General features: G+C 38.9%; 1 protein-coding gene across 1 annotated transcript in view; it reads right to left on the minus strand.

Annotated features, from left to right (window-relative positions):
• Positions 1 to 851: 851 nt before the first annotated feature.
• ace (angiotensin I converting enzyme (peptidyl-dipeptidase A) 1) overlaps positions 852 to 20,900 on the minus strand; it is a 29,926-nt gene continuing 9,877 nt past the window's right edge. The window contains 22 exon segments of the mRNA XM_057358694.1: positions 852 to 1,350; positions 3,552 to 3,739; positions 3,827 to 3,949; positions 4,220 to 4,318; positions 4,402 to 4,546; positions 4,689 to 4,912; positions 5,121 to 5,293; positions 6,860 to 6,957; positions 10,821 to 11,012; positions 11,143 to 11,286; positions 14,132 to 14,219; positions 15,850 to 16,008; positions 16,082 to 16,218; positions 16,317 to 16,528; positions 16,806 to 16,928; positions 17,358 to 17,456; positions 17,537 to 17,681; positions 17,757 to 17,980; positions 19,262 to 19,434; positions 19,511 to 19,605; positions 20,107 to 20,298; positions 20,389 to 20,532. Of these exon segments, the coding sequence (XP_057214677.1) occupies positions 1,148 to 1,350; positions 3,552 to 3,739; positions 3,827 to 3,949; positions 4,220 to 4,318; positions 4,402 to 4,546; positions 4,689 to 4,912; positions 5,121 to 5,293; positions 6,860 to 6,957; positions 10,821 to 11,012; positions 11,143 to 11,286; positions 14,132 to 14,219; positions 15,850 to 16,008; positions 16,082 to 16,218; positions 16,317 to 16,528; positions 16,806 to 16,928; positions 17,358 to 17,456; positions 17,537 to 17,681; positions 17,757 to 17,980; positions 19,262 to 19,434; positions 19,511 to 19,605; positions 20,107 to 20,298; positions 20,389 to 20,532 (3,380 nt within the window). The 3' untranslated portion in view covers positions 852 to 1,147.

Genomic DNA, 20,900 nt, shown 5'->3' on the forward strand with positions numbered 1-20,900 from the left:
AAACGGTCTGTGTTGACTGGGACATCCAGCCCTCCCATGGAGGAAGTGTGATATATTCAGCATTATTCATTATGACTAGAGATGCACCGATATACCGCCCAATAATCAGTATCGGTCGATAAAAGCATTCTTTCACGTAGTTTAAAAACAGCCGATATATCCTGTCAATCAAAAGACAGGAAAATGAATTTGTTCTTTGTATACAGAAAATCGCCAGTTTGATGTTCAATGTTAATAGTCATTATATGAATTAATAACATTCAGAAAGTAAAGAAATATTCATTTAATCTTCAGGATCAGTATCGGCAGATATCACTCTTGAATAATTGTATCGGTGGAGAAATTTAGGATCGGTGCATCTCTAATTATGACCCAAACATTTCTTGATCATTTTACTGTAATTCAATCACTCATGTTTACCAGTGTGTTGAAACTAACAGTGTTCTTGGGTTATTTTCACTTTTGATGGTTAGTACTGTATGTAAAATATGTTTCTGTCTTGTGGAGCTTCACTGTTGCTTTAATCTCAAATGACTCCACTTACATGTGAAAAATCAGTCCTGTTTTCCTCAGGTTTGCAGTCGACACACTGGACAAACTGCACTTGTCTCTTAATCTTAATCCAGCATTGGTCTATTTTAATCAATGATCAATGATGTCAATGATGACGTTTGTGGGATGGTTCAGAGAGCTGAAGGGCTGGAAAACCACAAGACTTCATGTAATAAAACTACACAATGAGTGTTTTCACCTCAGCAGAGAAAAAGAGATTTTCATGAGCTGTTTTTTATGATGTACTCGCATTAAACTGTTTTGTGAAAGCAGAAGGCCACTGTTTTTGTGAAAAGTCAAACCAAGACAACAAGCGAAGCCAAAACGTCAGATCGTTCGTTTATATTCTAAAAAGTCCAAAGCAGTAAAATTAGTCATAAATGCACAAAGTACAAATACTGGAAAACATTCAACATCTGTCAAACAGTTAAAATTTGTACAAATAAATTACAACAGTCACCATTCATTGCATAGTCAAACAAATTTGACCAGAAATAAATATACATTACATTCAAAAAGAATTTGATTTTTTCTTTCATAAGATAGACCCAATTTAATGACTGCAAGGTAAGAATAAAACACTCTTTTTTTTGTTTTACTTGAGCTCCATCTGAGACATGGATTTGTCCTGTAAGCGTCTGGATTTGCTGTATTTGTATGCCAAAGATATGATGGCGATGAGAAAGACGACAGACAGCACGAGGAGAATCCACTGACCGGCGGCCGCACCCGATTCACTCGCGCTTAAACCCAGAAAGTTGACTGGCTTTGGCGTCTCATCCTCCACTACGGTCACTGCTGATGACGAGACACAGGAAAAAGAGTCTGTTAGTGCTTGTGTAAATGTAAATAATATTTACAGGTAATTTTACATTCAAGGACAAAGTTGTCATAATAAGCTTTCCTGTGGCTCAGTGGTTAGAGCATGGCACTAGCAATGCCAAGGTCATGGGTTCGATCCCAGGGGATTTCACATACAGTGCATCCGGAAAGTGTTCACAGCACTTTTTCCACATTTTGTTGTTACAACCTTATTCCAAAATGGATTAAATTCATTATTTTCCTCAAAATTCTACAAACAATACCCCATAATGTAAGTTTGTTTGAAATCTTTGCAAATTTATTAAAAATAAAAAACGAAAAAAGCGCATTTACATAAGTATTCACAGCCTTTGCCATGACACTCAAAATTGAGCTCCGGTGCATCCTGTTTCCACTGATCTTCCTTGAGATGTTTCTACAACTTGATTGGAGTCCACCTGTGGTAAATTCAGTTGATTGGACATGATTTGGAAAGGCACACACCTGTCTATGTAAGGTCCCACAGTTAACAGTGCATGTCAGAGCACAAACCAAGCCATGAAGTCCAAGGAATTGTCTGTAGACCGCCGAGACAGGATTGCAGCGAGGCACAGATCTGGGGAAGGGTACAGAATCATTTCTGCAGCATTGAAGGTCCCAATGAGCACAGTGGCCTCCATCATCCGTAAATGGAAGAAGTTTGGAACCACCAGTACTCTTCCTAGAGCTGGCCGCCCGGCTAAACTGAGCGATCGGGGGAGAAGGGCCTTAGTCAGGGAGGTGACCAAGAACCCGATGGTCACTCTGACAGAACTCCAGCATGTCTCTGTGGAGAGAGGAGAACCTTCCAGAAGAACAACCATCTCTGCAGCACTCCACTAATCAGGCCTGTATGGCAGAGTGGCCAGACGGAAGCCACTCCTCAGTAAAAGGCACATGACAGCCCGCCTGGAGTTTGCCAAAAGGCACATGAAGGACTCTCAGACCATGAGAAACAAAATTCTCTGGTCTGATGAAACAAAGATTGAACTCTTTGGCCTGAATGGCAAGCGTCATGTTTGGAGGAAACCAGGCACTGCTCATCACCTGGCCAATACTATCCCTACAGTGAAGCATGGTGGTGGCAGCATCATGCTGTGGGGATGTTTTTCAGCGGCAGGAAATAGGAGACTAGTCAGGATTGAGGGAAAGATGAATGCAGCAATGTACAGAGACATCCTCAATGAAAACCTGCTACAGAGCGCTCTGGACATCAGACTGGGGCGAAGGTTCATCTTCCAAGAGGACAATGATCCTAAGCACACAGCCAAGATAACAAAGGAGTGGCTACAGGACAACTCTGTGAATGTCCTTGAGTGGCCCAGCCAGAGCCCAGACTTGAACCTGATTGAACATCTCTGGAGAGATCTGAAAATGGCTGTGCACCAATGCTCCCCATCCAACCTGATGGCGCTTAAGAGGTCCTGCAAAGAAGAATGGGAGAAACTGCCCAAAAATAGGTGTGACAAGCTTGTAGCATCATACTCAAAAAGACTTGAGGCTGTAATTGGTGCCAAAGGTGCTTCAACAAAGTATTGAGCGAAGGCTGTGAATACTTATGTACATGTGCTTTTTTTCGTTTTTTATTTTTAATCAATTTGTAAAAATTTCAAACAAACTTCTTTCACGTTGTCATTATGGGGTATTGTTTGTAGAATTTTGAGGAAAATAATGAATTTAATCCATTTTGGAATAGGGCTGTAACATAACAAAATGTGGAAAAAGTGAAGCGCTGTGAATACTTTCCGGATGCACTGTAGATAGAAACAAAATGTATAATGCAATGCAACGTAAGTCGCTTTGGATAAAAGCGTCTGCCAAATGCATAAATGTAAATGTCATAATAGTTCAAAAATTCAATATAATAAAATCAATTATATTTCTGATCAATCTGATCTTTAGTTGTACAGTGGTAATAACAAAAGTGGAATTTAAAACTGTAGCGATAAATACCAAATAAATATAAAGTACATTTTAAATCAATCCATTTCAACCTTTTTATACATTTATAAAAGAGTTGGAATTTCCCCATTCATATTTGATTCAAGAAATAAGTCAAATGACTTCCGCCAGACTGACCTTCTATTCACTGTATTTTATTTTCAAACAAATACCAAAAATGCACGCAAACCAATACATTTATTCACAAACTTATTTACATTTGTATGGTGTCCAGTCATATTCAGGCCATCCCAGGACTTCATTGTTCTTCTTATTCTCCGCCTCCAGCCACTCAATGAGCGGTTGGAAATACTCCATCAGAGGCTGGACGGACATCTTGGGCTGGCCGGTGATCAGAGTCATGGCTTCTGGCCAAGGCTTACTGAAGCCCATCTTCATCACATCACTGCGGGACAGATCAGAGACGTCAGACACTGCTCATTCATTCCTCTGTGTGCATGTACAGAACAGAGAGAGAGAGAGTTCCACTGACCCCAGCAGTTTTCCGGCTTCTTTGGATTGGTAGATGTCACAGTTGTGGAGTGGACCTGACTGACCCGCGGCTTCACACAAAGACTTGTGGAACTGGAACTGGATTACAAAGCTCACAAAGTACCTAATGCCAAATGAGATCAACGGACGATCAATGTACAGTATCTTTAGAAATATCCCGGGATTAAACATTCTGAGGTAAAAACAACCTCATTAATGACTGATAATATCAAATGCTAATGTAGATGTCAACTCTGTTAGACAGTTTGGTTTCGGGGTGGGACTTCATTCTTCTTTCTCTCTACATTATTGTACGAACTCATACAAAATCGGCACCTCGCTTTCCTGTAAAATCAGACTGAAATTCATTAATTCTGAGCTATTTGTACTGTACCTGACATAAGGCACATTAGCTGGAATGTGGAACTTTGCGCCGGGATCGAAGTCTTCCTCAGTGCGAGAAACAGGTGGACACAATCCCTGGTACTTCATTCTGAAAGAGCAAATATGGTTCAAGTTTGAGAAAATACAAAACCGGTGCTTGTTTCTTTCAGAAAGCAGCAGAAGAATTGTTACCGGAGGTTCCACCACTCTTTGTTGTATTCTGTGCTTGAGATCCGGCCATCAAACACTTTCCACCTCCACTGGTCCATCAGGTAACCGAACGGCAGGAAAGCGATCTTATCCAGAGCGATGCTCATCAGAAAGTTAATGGTGCTCTCTACAGACGCAGTGAAGACCAGTTACTGACCACAGGGCTTATGCGCAACATAATCATGCGTAATAACAATGTTATTAACAACCAGGTGTCTGAAGAATTCATTTGAACATGTAAGCGTAAGTGGATTTGGGGTTGGCGGTACCTTTGTTGTCCTCCACCTTATCCAGCAGGCCAATGCTCTGAAGATGTTTGGGTGTGGACACTGACAGGGCCAGAACATCACCGATGGCCTCATGGAATCCAGGGTTGGCGCCGTCACGGAAGGAGATGTGTTGATCTTTATACTGCAGGAAGTACTGAATGTGTCCCATCTCGTGGTGGACGGTGATGAGGTCGTCCATGGTCACCACCGTGCACTGCTTGATCCTAGAAATGACAGGAGGATGGAAAGGTTCACGGTGAGGTTGGCAAGATAACACGTGGGAAGGAAAAGGCTAGAAGCGGTTGTTGTTCCAGTGCTAACATCCTCTGTTTATGATATGGCCAGGAGACATGAGATTGTGGCAGGCGGTTAATGATGTGATCTGAAACACAGCGAGCTGGTGTGTGGGACAGTCTGATACCACACACACACCTGAAGTCTTTGCGGTTGTAGAAGTCCCAGGCAGAGGCGTGACACACCACCTCACGGCCGTCTGTTGGTTTCTCCAGCATAGACTTCTCCCAGAACTCAGGCGGCATGGGCAAAAGACCCAGAGAGGTAAAGAACCGGTCGGATTCGTTGAACATGCGTAGGGGGGTCCAACCCTTGAATAATGAAACATCACATATATAACAATTAAAAAACACCTTAATTTTACACAAATTATACATATGCCACAGTATTAGAATTTGAGGTTTTGTCTTTCTGATTTTAAAAAAGTTGGCATAATGTATTATAACAACAATACAAGACATTTGTGTCTAGGTTAACCCTGTTACCATCACATTTAATTTTTGCATTACTTCAAAATCAGGAGACATCAGCCTTAAAATAAGGAGAAGGTAAAATCTCAGTTTGTCACTGTCTCTAATGTTTTGTCAAGTGATGATCTTCCAATGTCAACCCTGTTACTATAATTTAGTATATTACACAGGGTTGGGAGGGTTACTTTAAGAATGTATTCCGGTACAGTTACAAATTACTCAATAAAAATGTAACCAGTAACGTAATCCAAGTATCACAATATAAAAGTAATGTAGTCCGACTGCTTTTGGATTACGTTAGGGTCACATATGTAAATAAACAGAAAAGCAACATGATTTTAAAAATTATTTTCATTTACACAGAAGCAAAGCAGCATTAGAATAGTCTTGAGGTGGCTCAAAGAAGAGTATACAGTAAAAAAACGGATATACAGTAAAAACAGGAACTTATTAGAAAGGGCTGCAAGATTAAAATTAAGTAATTATTGTTGATTATTCACTTTTATAATGTAATCATGAATATTAATGTCAGTTAACACAATAAATGATAAATGTCATATTTTTATAGGCTATGTAGATAAAACAAGCTGAGAAGCATTTAAGAATGTTTTATGCATTAGAAAACATTTAATTGTATATAGAAATTGGTTGCAGAGCACAAAACACCTAACGCTTCCACATTTTAAAACAATTACTTTAGTTTTGAAACAGTTATAATCCTGATAGTAATCTAATTTTTTACTAATTGTAATTGTAATCTGATTATTTTGTTTTTTCATGTAACTGTAACGGATTACAGTTACCAAATTTTTGTATCCTGATTACTGTAATCCTGTTACATGTAATCAGATACTCCCCAACCCTGATATTGCAGTAACGATCATTTCAAATAGTAAACGTAGCATTAAATTCTCCTTTTAATAGACATTTTGCAGTTTCAAGACTTGGTCACAAGCCAGTGTGAAAGCTATACAACATAGGTTTACCTTTCTGAAGGTATATTATTTGAAGAGTTTGCAAAAACAACTCTATTTTTTAAAATGTTCAAAAATCATGTTTTAATTGTTATCATGTTTTTTGTGTGTTTTATTGTGTTAGTTACTGTAGTTGTATTTTTTTGTTATTATTACTTAATAATAATAAAAAACTGCAGTCTGATTGATATTACTCTAAATGCACAGTAAACAACACGATTAACAGAGTTATCTGTTTTGCAAATTAACTCTTTATTTCAACGTATTATATCAATATACAATGTCATTTTAACAACACAGAGACACAATTTAGTGTATTAACTTTTAAACATTGTCAATATATTTAGCAAGTTATTATTTTTCACATTTTACTTTAATATCTTGCAGCCCCACTAAAGATGATAAAAATTGTGTTTTTTCATGTTGATCTTACTTGGGCAATCATGGCTGGTGTGGCATCTACTTGTGTAGCATCAGGGTACGGGATGACAAGGTCCATGATACTGGACCATGTTTGTGCCCACATGTTTCCTGAAAAAAGCAGAACAGAGATTTCTCTGACCACTAAAGAAAACCATTGCGCTTGATTACAGACCATTTCCTCTCCAGTCATGTGGAACCATCACAAACACACATATACAACAACACCCAATTTCCAAGGTGTTCTTCACTGAACATACACACTAACACACATTTAGTCATGCCTGGTGATTTTGAAAGCACATTAAATTGATTAAAAAGATTATTTTGGAGTTGCCACAAACAACAGCAGAATGTCTAAGCAGATGAGAAGGAGAGAGAACCGCACTGTTCTGTACGACCAAAACACTGTCAACTTTGCTTTGCTCAAACAATATCACATATCAGGTTTGTGTTACTTTGCCACAGTCCAATGAGCAATGACAGGAGGATTTAGGTAAAGGATTGTGGGATCTTTGATGTAGCAAAGATAATTCAGAATTGCAATCCTATTTCAGCAAAATAACATTCAAAAGAATTAAAGTTCAGAAAGTTCACATCAGCAAGTGCTGTGCACTCATTAATACATCTAATTATAAATTACCCATAAACATAATGTACAGTCTTTTTACAGCCTGGGTTGGAGAACTGCAATTTATGTGGCAGTGTGTGAATTTATTTAAATTAAATCCTGTATATTTTTATTTTTGTATAATACTTTATTTTTGTTTTATTTCAAAATCAATTAGCCAACTCAAATCAAATTCTATTTTAGTATCCTGTGGGGTGTGGCCAATTGTATGTTAGTATCCTGTTGGGCGTGGCCAATTGTAAGTTAGTATCCTGTGGGGTGTGGCCAATTGTATGTTAGTATCCTGTGGGGTGTGGAAAATTATATGTTAGTATCTTGTGGGGCGTGGCCAATTGTAAGTTAGTATCCTGTGGGGTGTGGCTAATTGTATGTTAGTATCCTGTGCAGTGGCGGAGCCAGACAATTTTCATAGGCGTGGCCAGACTGAGACCATAGCTCACACAGGGGTAGCACAGAAACTGATATCATCTTTTTTTTCCCTATGTGGCAAGTCACTGTGGATCTAGTAGTGTTTCTTAGTCACTCACTCATTTACTTAATCAGGCAGTGATTGCCATGTAGAATTACATCATGAAGATCCACATAAGCTTTTGAATGTATTACTAAACGGATTAAAAAAAAAGATCTGAAACAGTGTGGCATTGCAGAAGGTGGTGTCTTTTTAATTGGTGATAAAGCTCACACCATAATAAACAAACATTACAATATCACAGAACACACTCAAACTTACATAAGTACTACACTGACTGACGAAGTAGGAAGTAATTTTCCTCTTCATTTTGCCTGAGAGGTGCAAAACCAAAATGTAGTAACCTTATCATTAGGGCTGGGCGGAATGACGGAATATTCCGTTAACGCGGAATAAAATGTCAACCGTAAGAGATTTTTCTATTCCGTGTATTCCGCGGAATGTAAATAAGTAGGCGTGGTTAACTCGGCAAATTAGGCGCTATTCTGAAAAAAAACTAATGAATTAAACCACCCGTAACAAATGAACGTATCAAACATTCTTTTGACCTTCTTTCAGTCTGTAGTTTAGTGATGCGCTACAGTCCGGCGCTTCTCTCACCCGCAGTGCTCGTGCAGGGATATTTAAAAAAGCTCATTCTCAACACGTATTTCAGAAGTCAGGTTGTTTTGAAAACCTGTTAATAGTTTTATAAAGTTTAACTTCAGGAGAGCCAAGGCGAAACTTGCGTTGAAATGCGCGATGATGCTCGCGAGCGCGTGAGCGTGTGAGCGCTTTGTGACGCGCTTCTACCTCCATTTGGGAGACGCGTGAGGAGTCACCAGAGACTTGCAGTGCAAAAACAAGCCCAAGAATAAACAAACCTGAAGACAGAGAGTCGCAACACACTAAAAGTGCTCATCTAATAGAGAGTGAAGAGCGATAAAGACCCACACAGACCCCATGAACACCAGTTTATAACACTAGTCATACTGTACTCTCATTGTTTTGCATATTCATACTTTATTGTTATATATGTTGTCTATCTTCCTACTGTATACATATGATATAGCCAGAAGATAAATATGAATAAATAATACAACTGATTATCAGAACTTAATTTGATATCTTTAGTACATTTTCATAACTTGCCTACATTTTAACTATGGTGAGCATTTAAATGAACTGTAATAAATAAATTAGTTAAATCAATCTAAGAAAAATGAGGTATAAAATATAGAATTTTAATGGCAGATTGTTTCATGAAATATATCGTTACCATGAAAAAAAATTACTCATTCCGTGAAATAGATTTTTGGCCATTCCGCCCACCTCTACATAACATTATGGGCAAGCATTTCAAAAATATTCCTTTGCAATACTTTGCATATTATCATTTGGCTGCCAACTGCCAACAAAACATTTTAATTCCCTTTCAAGGATATATGACACAGACAGACCACCACCATTAAGCTAAGTCAGCACTGAAAGTTGACTTTACTTTTAATGGCCTTCTACAACGCTCTTTTAAATGACACTGACACAGTGAAACTGTTCATAGCTTGCGACTTTCATACTGCTAAGTTATCAGCCTAAATTAACTTAGCAAACTTTACCATGTCTGTTTCAACTTCAGCACGCCAGCCATAATATACATTCATTAAGACAAGAAACATTTCAAACATAGCGAATAAACTTAATTCTTCTTGTTAACTTACCTGTGACCTCTTCTCTCGCGGCGGGAAACAGACAGTCCTCCTACTGCACGCGCAAAGTCCGTTGGAGCACACGCGAACAACAACAACACTACTTCTTCTGTAATTGTGTTGGTGGTTGAAATTCAAGTTGAGTGTATTACCGCCACCTTCAGTTTGGGTGGAGAAGTACTTCTTTGAGGTGCGCTGTTGAAATGCGTCCATATGGGAACAACTGTGTACAAAAATGGTTCCGCAAAAAAGTTGCCGGCAAAGCGGTGGTGGGGGGGCCGGGGGTTGCCAAAGATTAATTTATGGTGGCCTTGGCCACCATTGGCCACCCCCTGGCCCCGCCCCTGATCCTGTGGGGTGTGGCCAACTTGAATCAAATTCTATTTTAGTATCCGGTGGGCGTGGCCAATTCAAACAAATTCTATTTTAGCATCATGTGGGGGCGTGGCCAACTCAACTCAAATTTTATTTTAGCATCATGTGGGGTGTGGCCAACTCGAATAAAATTCTATTTTAGAACCATGTGGGCGTGGTCAAATTGAATCAAATTCCTTTTAGTATCCAGTGGGCGTGGTCAACTCAACTCAAATAAAATTATATTTTAGCATCATGTGGTGTATGGTCAACTCGAATCAAATTCTATTTTAGCATCCTGTGGGGTATGCCAAGTTTAATTAAATTTGATTTTAGCATCCTGGGGGGTGTGGCCAACTCGAATTACATTCTATATTAAAATCCTGTGGGCGTGGCCAACTCAAATCAAATTCTATTTTAGCATCATGTGGGGTGTGGCCAAATAAAATAAAATTCTATTTTAGTATCCTGTGGGGTGTGACCAACTCGAATCAAATTCTGTATCAGAATCCTGTGGGCATGGCCAAATTGAATCAAATTCTTTTTTACTATTCCGTGGGCATGGCCAACTCAAATTACATTCTATTTTAACATTATGTGGGGTGTGGCCAACTCAAATCAAATTCTTTTTTAGCATCCTGTGGGGTGTGGCCAAATTGAATGAAATTCTTTTTAGTATCCTGTGGGCATGGCCAACTCAAATTAAAATTTCATTTTAGCATCATGTGGGGCATGGCCAACTCCAATTAAATGAGTTGGTTAGCTGTAGATTCACATATAAACTTTCCTTGAGGACAAACAAAACAAATCAACGCAATATTGTTTAAATTCTTACCAAGAAGATGAGCTGGAATGGGTGCTTTAAGATTGATGTGCTCCGCTCCGTATTTTTTAAATAGGGATCTACGCACGTAGGCATGAAGATTAACGTAGAGCGGTTCTAGATCTTTCCACAAAGCTTCTAGATCCTGCTCAAAAGTAGGGGTCTCATACAGAGACCGCCAGGACGCCCCGTTATCTGTGTGACCTGAAACACATTCAAAGCTCTCGTGAAGTTTCTGAAAGTGACTTTTAACACCCACAGAAATATGAAAGATCTGCCTCTTGTGTTGCATCAGATCTTCATACACAAAGTGCTTTTATCAGGAGGCATTTACCATTGCTCTGTGCAGCTAAGTTGGCGAGCTCCACATATCTTTTGTAGCTGGAGCGGAGTTCTCTGCCCGAGGCGTTACGCCAGCCCTGCCAGGCGAACAGCAGCTCACCATAGTCCCTGGACTGTGCCATGATCTTATTCAGATCTGCCAAACACAAGACACATATATGAAGACAGGCCAGTAAACATGAGCCATAGACTCTGTGAGAGCTTTCATTCTTTACTGTACCGCTGTCAATCCAGCACAGTTAGATACAACACAACAGGGAAAAAATGTAAAAACAAATACCAGTTTTGTATACTTTTAACTTTCACTCTGTACTGTATGATCTTCAACACATACTTTAATATTGTCGCTGCTGGGCGAACACTTTGTTTTTCCAAAAAGACTGCCTTTTATGATTTTTTTAAAGGACCAGTCTGGGAATTTTAGCAGCATCTAGTGGTAAGGTTGCGAATTGCAACCCATGGCTAGAAGCACTACGGTGGCTGACAGAGAATTAAGATGTTGTCACATTTTAGCTTCTTTGACGAAGGAGATAACGTATTTAGATTAACGCATTCTGTAGAGCAGTTTGTCCGTTTAGGGCTACTGTAGAAACAACATGGCGAATTCTATGCAAGGAGGCCCGCCGTGTGTGTAGATAGAAATAGCTCATTCTAATGTAATAAATTCATAACGCTTCATTATGTAAGGTCTTTATACACCTCTGAACACACAGTTATGTATATTAGATTGCATTTCCGTCAGTAGATCCTCCCAAAAATTACACATAGCACCTTTAAGAATTGAACACACATTAAGGATGACCAACAATAAGGATTTCATCCAAAAAATAATGTAAGTACAAGGTTTTTGAAGTTGAGGAAGGGGATTTCAATTTCCCAGAATGCTTAGCTGAGGACCGAACGAAGTAAGTTCATTCAGACTGTAAAATATTATTTTTAAAATAAACAAGACAAGACTATTTAGAGGAGTTTGTAACAGTAATTGTTTTACTAACATTTATCATGCCACCTCAATGTTTCACCTCAGTGTCCTGGTACAGTTGTCAGGGTATCAGTACAGTACAATGCCTTGAGTCAACAGAGCCATTCTCATATTCATGCTCAGGTACTTAGATAAGGCTGGGTAATGTTAATATAAGTATAATGCCCCATTTACATTACAAGCGACGAGAAGAATCACATTAGCTCCCATCTTCTCTCCTGTCGGCTGTCGCTCCTGAAAGTTGCTCCTCATTTGCATAAAGTTAAACTTTGCTCAACTTTGTCGCATCGCTAGATGCGAAGAATCCAGTGCCAATGATGGCTGTCTCTTGTGTCGCCAGCTCTCCATTGAAACGAATGGTATCATGTCGCTTTGTCACTTATAGTCTGAAAGCGGCATTAGGCTACTCTAACTGGTTGATATCTAAGGAATATAGAACATTTAGACAGTTGTTATTGCTAAATAAACCCTGACATGGTGATCATGACCCCAATATACTCAATATATTGATTAAAACATTTATCAGTTCATTTATAACAAATTAAAACTGGGTAAGAAATAGAGAAGCGATACAATAAACATATAAGATCAAGCGGTGAAGATGACTTGCAGTACCTGGATGAGTCGTGTTATCAATTTTAGCAGTTGTTATCACGTCTGACCAATAAAAAGTATTTCAGCAAGCCATGTAATAAGGTGAGATAGGCAGTTACCAGGGAAATATTCAAAGACTGCTTATATCCATTTGCATTATATTTATTCATTTGGCAGACTAAATGTCATGTAAATGTAACCCTAACGCTAATCCGTTTCAATGTAAGTCTGGGCCCCTGGCAGTGGGTGTTCGCGGCCTCGACCGCGTTCAGGGTCCGGCGTGGACTGCAGAGGTTCCTGTTACAGATTATGTAACCTGACGGGCGACCATTGTACACCTGTAATGATCTGTTCTGTGTTCCCCTGTTATTTTGGACTTTTAGGTTACTTCCTGTTTGCATACCATGTTTGTAGTCTTTTGTAGTGTTAATTAGTTTCCCCAGGTGTTTCTTGTTTCCTTGTCATCCCAGTGTATTTAAGCCCTACTCTGCGTCCAAAATTGCATACTGTGACAGTACAGTATGAATTTAAATAAGTACCTAGCTATCGACCGTTAAAACAGTACGTTCTATATAGTATGAGTGGGTGTAGTATGAATACATTTCGGATATACTGCGCCCGCCATGTTTTATGGTCATGTGATCCGTATGCTCTTTGACCTTATGACGTTTTAACAACAACCTACACGTGAGAGTTGATAAAAACATAATTTAGTCACGAGAAATTAATTTATTAGAACTTACATTAAAAACGGACGTCCGCCTTAAAGTTTTCCGCTATATTTATTTGATTTACTTTTGAAATTTGAACGTTTCTCAGCTCCCGTGGCATCATGGGATAGATAAGTGTCCATCCGATCCGCACTCACGAATCTCGGCGGAAGTAGTAGACCATCCGGGTATTTCTCGCATACTGGTTTTTGCATACTGAGGTTTCGGACATACTATTCATGACTCATACTCATTTTCACCTACTATGGAAGTAGGCGATTTCGGACGCAGCAATAGTGTTTCCTTTGTTTGGTGTCGGTCTTTGTTATTATGTTCCTGTTCAGTTCTTGGATTACATTGGTTTGTTTTTGTCTTTGTTTATGTCATTAAATTCAATACTGAACGTGAATCTACTCTCTGTCGGGTTCTTCTACGTTACAACATCTAATCACTTATACACTTCAGCCCAACTCTTCTCAATAAGCCACATGATTCGAGGCATATTTTGAAGCATAAATGGTGTGGAATCAGTTTTGTCCAGAAGCTTGACAAGCATCTAATAAATTCTGCAATGCAATGATCAGGCTTTTCTATTCACCCACATCCGTCAACACCATACTACAGTATACGATCAGCTCTTAAAACTAATTCAGATCATGTTGTTTAAGTGAATAATTCAACTTAAGTGAACTTACCTGGATCCAAAGGCAGACAGTTCGATTCACTTTTACAAACTGTTGCTACACTGTAAAGCGTCTCCATGGATGCCAGCAAATTGTTGTACTATGAACATAGAACATATTTTAGTCTTTTTGTTTCCAGGTTCAAAACATTAAAATTTGAAGCTGCAACACGTAACTTGTTTACAATAATTCTTCCTTTCAAAAAAACGAATCTGCCACATTCAGCTCTCTTTGTTTTTTTTATCTTATATTATAATTCAAGTTTGTCGAAGCATATTTATGTACGACACTTTTTAAATGTAACACTTTACAATAAGGTTGTATTTGTTAACATTAGTTAACACATGAACTAACAATGAACATTATAGTTTGATAGCATTTATTCATCTAGTCATTTTAGTTAATGCCAATACAATTGTCCCTGTGTCTTAACTAATGTTAATTTAAAAAATGTATTAGTAAATGTTAAAATTAACATGAAGTAAGATCAACAAATGGTGTAGAAGTATTGTTATTATATTGTATTGTATTGTATTAACAAATACAATATTCTGATGTTACTATACAGTAGTGTGTCATGTCTGCACCACTAGTGTCACCAAATGAAACTGCAAAAAAATAGGCCGTTGGATTGCCCATTATTAAAAAACGTTAAAATTTTGGCGAACTGACAGCACTACAGCTCAGCATTGTTGAGTGCCTCTGTGATCAAGCCTCAAGTAAGTGCAAACGTTTACTTTGTTTTTTTATCATATTTGTGGATGTAGCTTGAAACGGATAGCCTGAAGCCTTTCCCCTTTTTGGTTGTCGATGTATGATGTAGTGTTTGGATAATTTGACTCACGTCACTGACTGTAATCCTATGTGTATCTTGATTGAAAACGTCATTGTTCCCTATGAACGCTACGTGCACCGGATGTAACTGTGTGGACTTAGACAAAATGCGGAAGCAATCGTGCATAGAGTCTATTAATTGCATCTAGAATAAAAGTTTGTGTTTACATAATATGTCTGTGCACTGTGCATATTTATTTTGTATTTATAAACACGTACACATGCATGTATATATTTAGGAAATATTTGCATATATACAGTATATAATAATGACTGAGAAAGTTCTGGCATGAAACTCTAGATGGCGCAGTCCTATAGTCTAACATATATCTGACATAATAACTTCACCACACGGCGCAGCTGATTGGTTCCTTCTGTATCAGCAGCCAATGAGCTGCTGCTCAACGTTTAAATCTTGGCTAGTGATTGTCCTAGCAGTGCAGCGCGTTTCAGAAGCCCTCCTCCTTCCCCAGCTCCACCTGAATAGATCTGCTACAAGGTGATCATGTGCGCTATACAGGGGTTATTCATTCCTTACATACACACAGCAGCATGTTGTGGATGTATTGGCAGTAGCAAGTCGCTGTACAGCATAGCAGATCTATTCCGCCAACACCAAATACATTTATATGTCATGTACACTACCATGCTAAACCCTCCGAGAGTTGTCATGACAGAAATATTTGTATGTAATTTAAATGATATACAGTATAAACATTTATTGATTTTTATATTTCTTAAATATATGCATGCATGCGTATGCTTTTATAAATACAGAATAAATATGCACAGTACACAAACATATATTACGTAAACACAAACTTTTATTCTGGATGTGATTAATCATTATTAATCGCGGTTAATCGTTGAACAGCCCTCGTTCTTGTTTTCCTCACCTCTTTAAGTTGTTCTTCAGGAAGAGCAGCTCTCTCAAGATCGCCGAGTTTCTTGAAGATTCTTTGCACGCTTTCATCCTGGAAGTCGCTGGTGTCAAACTTACGAGCCTCCAGCCCATAGAAATTTGTGTGATTGGCCATCTCCAAGTTCTTCGTCAACTAAAGCCAGAAGCAGCACATTAGAGAGAAACACTGAGAGAAGCTGTAGATTATAGATCAGTTTGTTTCTCACCATCATCTCTTTGTTGGCTTCAGTGATGTCAGTGTTGTAAGTCCAGGAGGCCTCGGTGTAAGCGTTAAAAACCTTCTCCGCTGTGCTGTCGTATTCATCTAAAAACCGTTTCGCCTGAACTTCATCTGCTATCATACCTTCAAAGGGATTCAAGGGGCATTGTGAACAGGACATTCTTCCGTTCTAATGTATAATCTTTAAGTTTAATAAGAGTTGGTAAACTCCTGCATCTTACCGATGTCTTCAGGATAGCCTTATGGTACGGGCGGCACCCAATTAAAGTCAGGCCAACCCAACGTCTCTCCAGTCATCTCGTTCTGTTCTCGCAGCCAGGTAGTAACTGGCTCAAAATAGTTCATGAGAGAGCTGGCGTCCATTTTGTTTGTGCCGACAGCCTCTTGTAGCACCTCCGTCCAAGGCTTTGAAGATCCAGCCTTCAAGACTTTCCTTTCAAAGAGAGAAAAAAAAAAATTACAAACTGCTTCATTCATTCACCCTTATGTCCATCTAAACCTATATGTGACTCTTTCTTTAGTGGAACACAAAAGAAGATATTTTGAGAACTGTTTCAGTGGTTTTGTGTTCATGCAATGAACGTCAATGGGGGTAAATGTTGTTTGATTACCAAAGTTCTTCAAAATATCTTCTTTTGTGCAGAAGATAAGATTAGAGAATTTTAATGACGCAGTACTATGCAGAATCAGTGTTTATGTTCGACACATACTCCAAAACAGCTCCGGCCTTTGTTGACCTGTAGATATCACACTTGTGCAGAGGTCCCGTGTGTCCGGCTTCCCGACACAATTTCTCCTGGAACTGAAACTGAAGGATGAAACTCACAAAGTATCTGCAAGAGAAAGACATGAGGTAAAATTATCTTTGTTCATCTATCACAGCTGAGATATCTTTGATGTCTCCTTGGAAATCAAGTCTGATCTGTGTCTCAGATTTTTTTCCTAAGAATGAGGAAAACTCACAAATGTCTCTGTTAGAGTTTCAGAAGAGATGTCAGCAATGTCTCAAACTGACTCATGTTTGTGATCAAAAGTCAATATTGAAGATCTCAATACATTTCTCCTCAAATATACTCAAATCCAGATGATTTTACCTCTACAATCTACATTCTTTTCACACCTCCATGCTCTTCTCATGTATCAGAACAGTTTCTTTATTTTTTAGGAGAAACTCTGGAGTCTACCTTAAAGTCTCTGTGTATATCTATCAGATGCATTAAATGTCATGTCGATGTGTATATCACAGGTCATGATTATATCACCTGATGTATGGAGTGTTTCCAGGTATGTGGTATTTCGCTCCAGCATCAAAATTTTCTTCTGTTCGTCTGACTGGAGGACAGATTCCTTGGTACTTTGTCCTTATATAAAAACATAGAAAGTGGTCTTTCATTTTTTATTTTTCTACATTCATCTCCTAAAGTAACTGCTGAAGGTTTACCTGAGATACCACCATTCTGAATTATACCGCTCAGGTGGTGTGCGTCCGCTAAATACACCCCAGCGCCACTGATCAATGAGGTATCCGAACGGCAGGAAGGCAATCTTCTTCAAAGCCATTTTCAACAGGTAGTTGATGTCGCTGTCTACGCAATATCAGTTGCATTAGTCATCAGTATTTATCAGTTTGGTATAGTTTACGGACTCGCTCTTGAACCTACCAGCATCTTCAGTCAGTTGGTCCAGAAGGCCAATGGTGTGGAGATGTTTCGGTGTTGATACGGACAGAGACAGAACATCTCCTATGGCCTCATGGAAACCAGGATTAGCTCCTCACCTGAAGCTAACCGGCTGGTCTTTATACTGGAGATAATATTCCACATGACCCATCTCATGATGAACTGTAAACAGCTGCTCCATAGTCACGGTGGTGCACTGTTTGATTCTGTCAGCGACAAACATACATGTTACGTTATATATAATTGGATGACAGCCACGGCTCAACTAATGGCGCAATAAGATCTGACTAGAGTCGCACTGATTCAAAATTTCTCGATAGCCGATTATTCGGAGTGATATCTGCCGAGACCAATACCGATAGTTTGGTGGTTATATTAACTCGCATGAACTAAATTCTAAAGATTAAATGAATATTTCTTAACTTTCTGAATGTTATTAATAACATTATTAATAACTACTACCAATTACTATTAATATTGAACATCAAACTGCTGATGTTTCTTAACATTTTCTATATACAAAGCGCAATTTCATTGCATTTTCCTGTCCTCTTTTGATTGACAGGATATATCGGCCCTGACCATCGTCTGTTTTCAAACTTCGCCCGATAGCTGATAGTGTGAAAAATTGCTTTTATCCAATATCGATTATCGGCCGATATATTGGTGCATCTTTAGATATAGAACTATTGAGATTAATAAGAAAGTACACTTTCTGGTTACTTTTTATGTATTTCTCTGAAACATAATTAATGGTACACTTAAAGGGATCCTCCGCCGAAAAATAAAATTTTTGTCATGAATTACTCACCATCAAGTCGTTCAACAAGCCTAGGACCTCCGTTTATCTTTAGAACGCAAATTAAGGTAGTTTTAGATATAAAGCGCACTGGAAACTAACACGGAAGTCTGGAATATAGTTGAATGTCTGTATTTTTGTTTGTTTGCACGCAAAAAGTATCGTCGAAGGCTGAACCTGACATGGACTATTTCAACAATGTCTTTACTCACTTTAAGCAATTAGAAATTTGATTGCGTTGCAGTCTATGGGGGAGTCAAAAAGCTCCCGGACCTCTTCAAAACTATTTTAATTTGCATTCTGTAGATAAACAGAGGTCATAGGGTTGTCTTACAATTCAAGTACACTTAAAAGTATACTTTCATAAACTAAAATGTGGGCCATTTTAGTCCCAAGTAGTACTGAAATAGTGCACTTACAAGTACAATACTAGTAGTACTATATTGATATTAGTATACTTACTATGTAACATACGGTATACTACATACTGTATAATATACAGTACTTGACCTTTTGCTTAAGCATACTTAATGAAATGAACTTGAAGTATACTACTTATTTTTCTAAAGGATGACACAGTAAGGTAAAGGTTACACACTAGCGGCACCAAACAGAATGGCAATCGTTTGTTTGACGTAAAAACACGAAAACATGTCTGTTTAGGGTGGGACTGCATGAGACATCATACCTGAAGTCCTTGCGGTTGTAGAAGTCCCAGGCAGATGCATGACAGACCACCTCTCTCCCATCGCTCGGTTTCTCTAGCATGGCCTTGTCCCAGAACTCATCCGTCATAGGAATCAATCCCAAAGAGGTGAAGAACTCCTCAGCCACCCGAAACATATGAGTGGCATTATAGCCCTATGGGCGAAAAAAGCACTTGATCACTTCAGGAATGCATTTTTGAAATTCAGTTAACTGAGTTACCTGAGCTTACCTGAGTAACCATGGTGTCAGTCACATCTATATTGGGCTTGTCAGGAAAAGGGATCATCATATTATAGATGTTCCAATTCTGTGACCACATGTTCCCTAAAACCAAACATATCAGCATCTTCATAAACGTTAGATATTAACCATCAGACCCCACAAAGGTCCCACAGAAACCGACCGTCTGACGGTGATATCACACTCAGATGTGACAAGATCTGGATGACATCATCAGTTACAAAAGTTTTTCCATCAGTCCGTTTGGACACAACGTTGTGTTTACGAGGTACTGTGTTTATGCAATGACTTCAATCTGAGGATGCACAAATCCACTAGTAGAAGCAAACTAAATGGCATTTGACGGATACACACATTTTTTCGCTATTTTTAAGTGTTTTCTGTATGATATTTGTGGAAACTGTCAGTGCATTATTCATGTTCACTTTGAGTGTTTGAGCTGCAGAAAGAAAAGAAATATGGACAATTTGTAAAAGGATCGATTTCAAATGTCTGACTGTATGAATAATACCATTATTACAGTAATGAAACCCAGTTGCTGTAAGCGTGAGAAAAGTAGAGTTTTCAGAATGTAATGTTCATTACCCAGGAGGTGGGCTGGGATTGGACCCTTGAGGTTGATGTACTTAGGGCCGTAGAAATCATAGAGTTTGCGGCGGACGAAGGCGTGCAGGTTCTGGTAAAGAGGTTCCAGCTGTATAAACAGGTTCTCGAGGTCTTGCTCGAAGGTTGGAGATTCGTACAAAGAACGCCAGTATGCTCCCGTGTCTGAAAAGCCTGAGGAGAACAGATGAGAAGGTGAGGTCAAACCTTGTTGAATCTTTATATTTTCCCCTCTTTATTCATGCAAAAGAATGATGTGCTCACCATCCATCCTGGACGCTTTGTTGCTGAGCTCTACAAACTCAGGGTAGAGAGATCTGAGATGATCTCCAGATTCGTTGTGCCAACCCTCCCAGGCAAACAGAAGTCTCTTATAGCTTCTGGAGTTAGCCATGATGTCTGTGAGCTCTGAGACGACACATGAACAACTGTTTAAGCCAACTCTACACTAACAGCTTTCCGTTGTGAGGTATATTTAGCCTTGCAAATGACTCAAAAACCCCAGATAAACAAATGCTGTGTGTTTTACAACTGTTTACCGGCTGTGTTCCAACGTAGATGCAGAGAGAGATTTAAGTTTGTGTTTGCGGAACAGCACACACCCATTTCAGGGGTAAACAAGTTGAAATGATAAAACCATGCAATAAACAAACAACCGTGTGCTTTAAACAAGCAGTGCACAGATTTTTTTGATAATGATGTCCTTTTTTATGTGACTGGGATTATGGTGCACTCTTTGGGGTGATTTCCCGGACAGGGCTTAAGCCTAGTGCCAG

This window comes from Triplophysa rosa, linkage group LG18, assembly GCF_024868665.1.
Source record: "Triplophysa rosa linkage group LG18, Trosa_1v2, whole genome shotgun sequence".
Lineage (NCBI taxonomy): Eukaryota > Metazoa > Chordata > Actinopteri > Cypriniformes > Nemacheilidae > Triplophysa > Triplophysa rosa.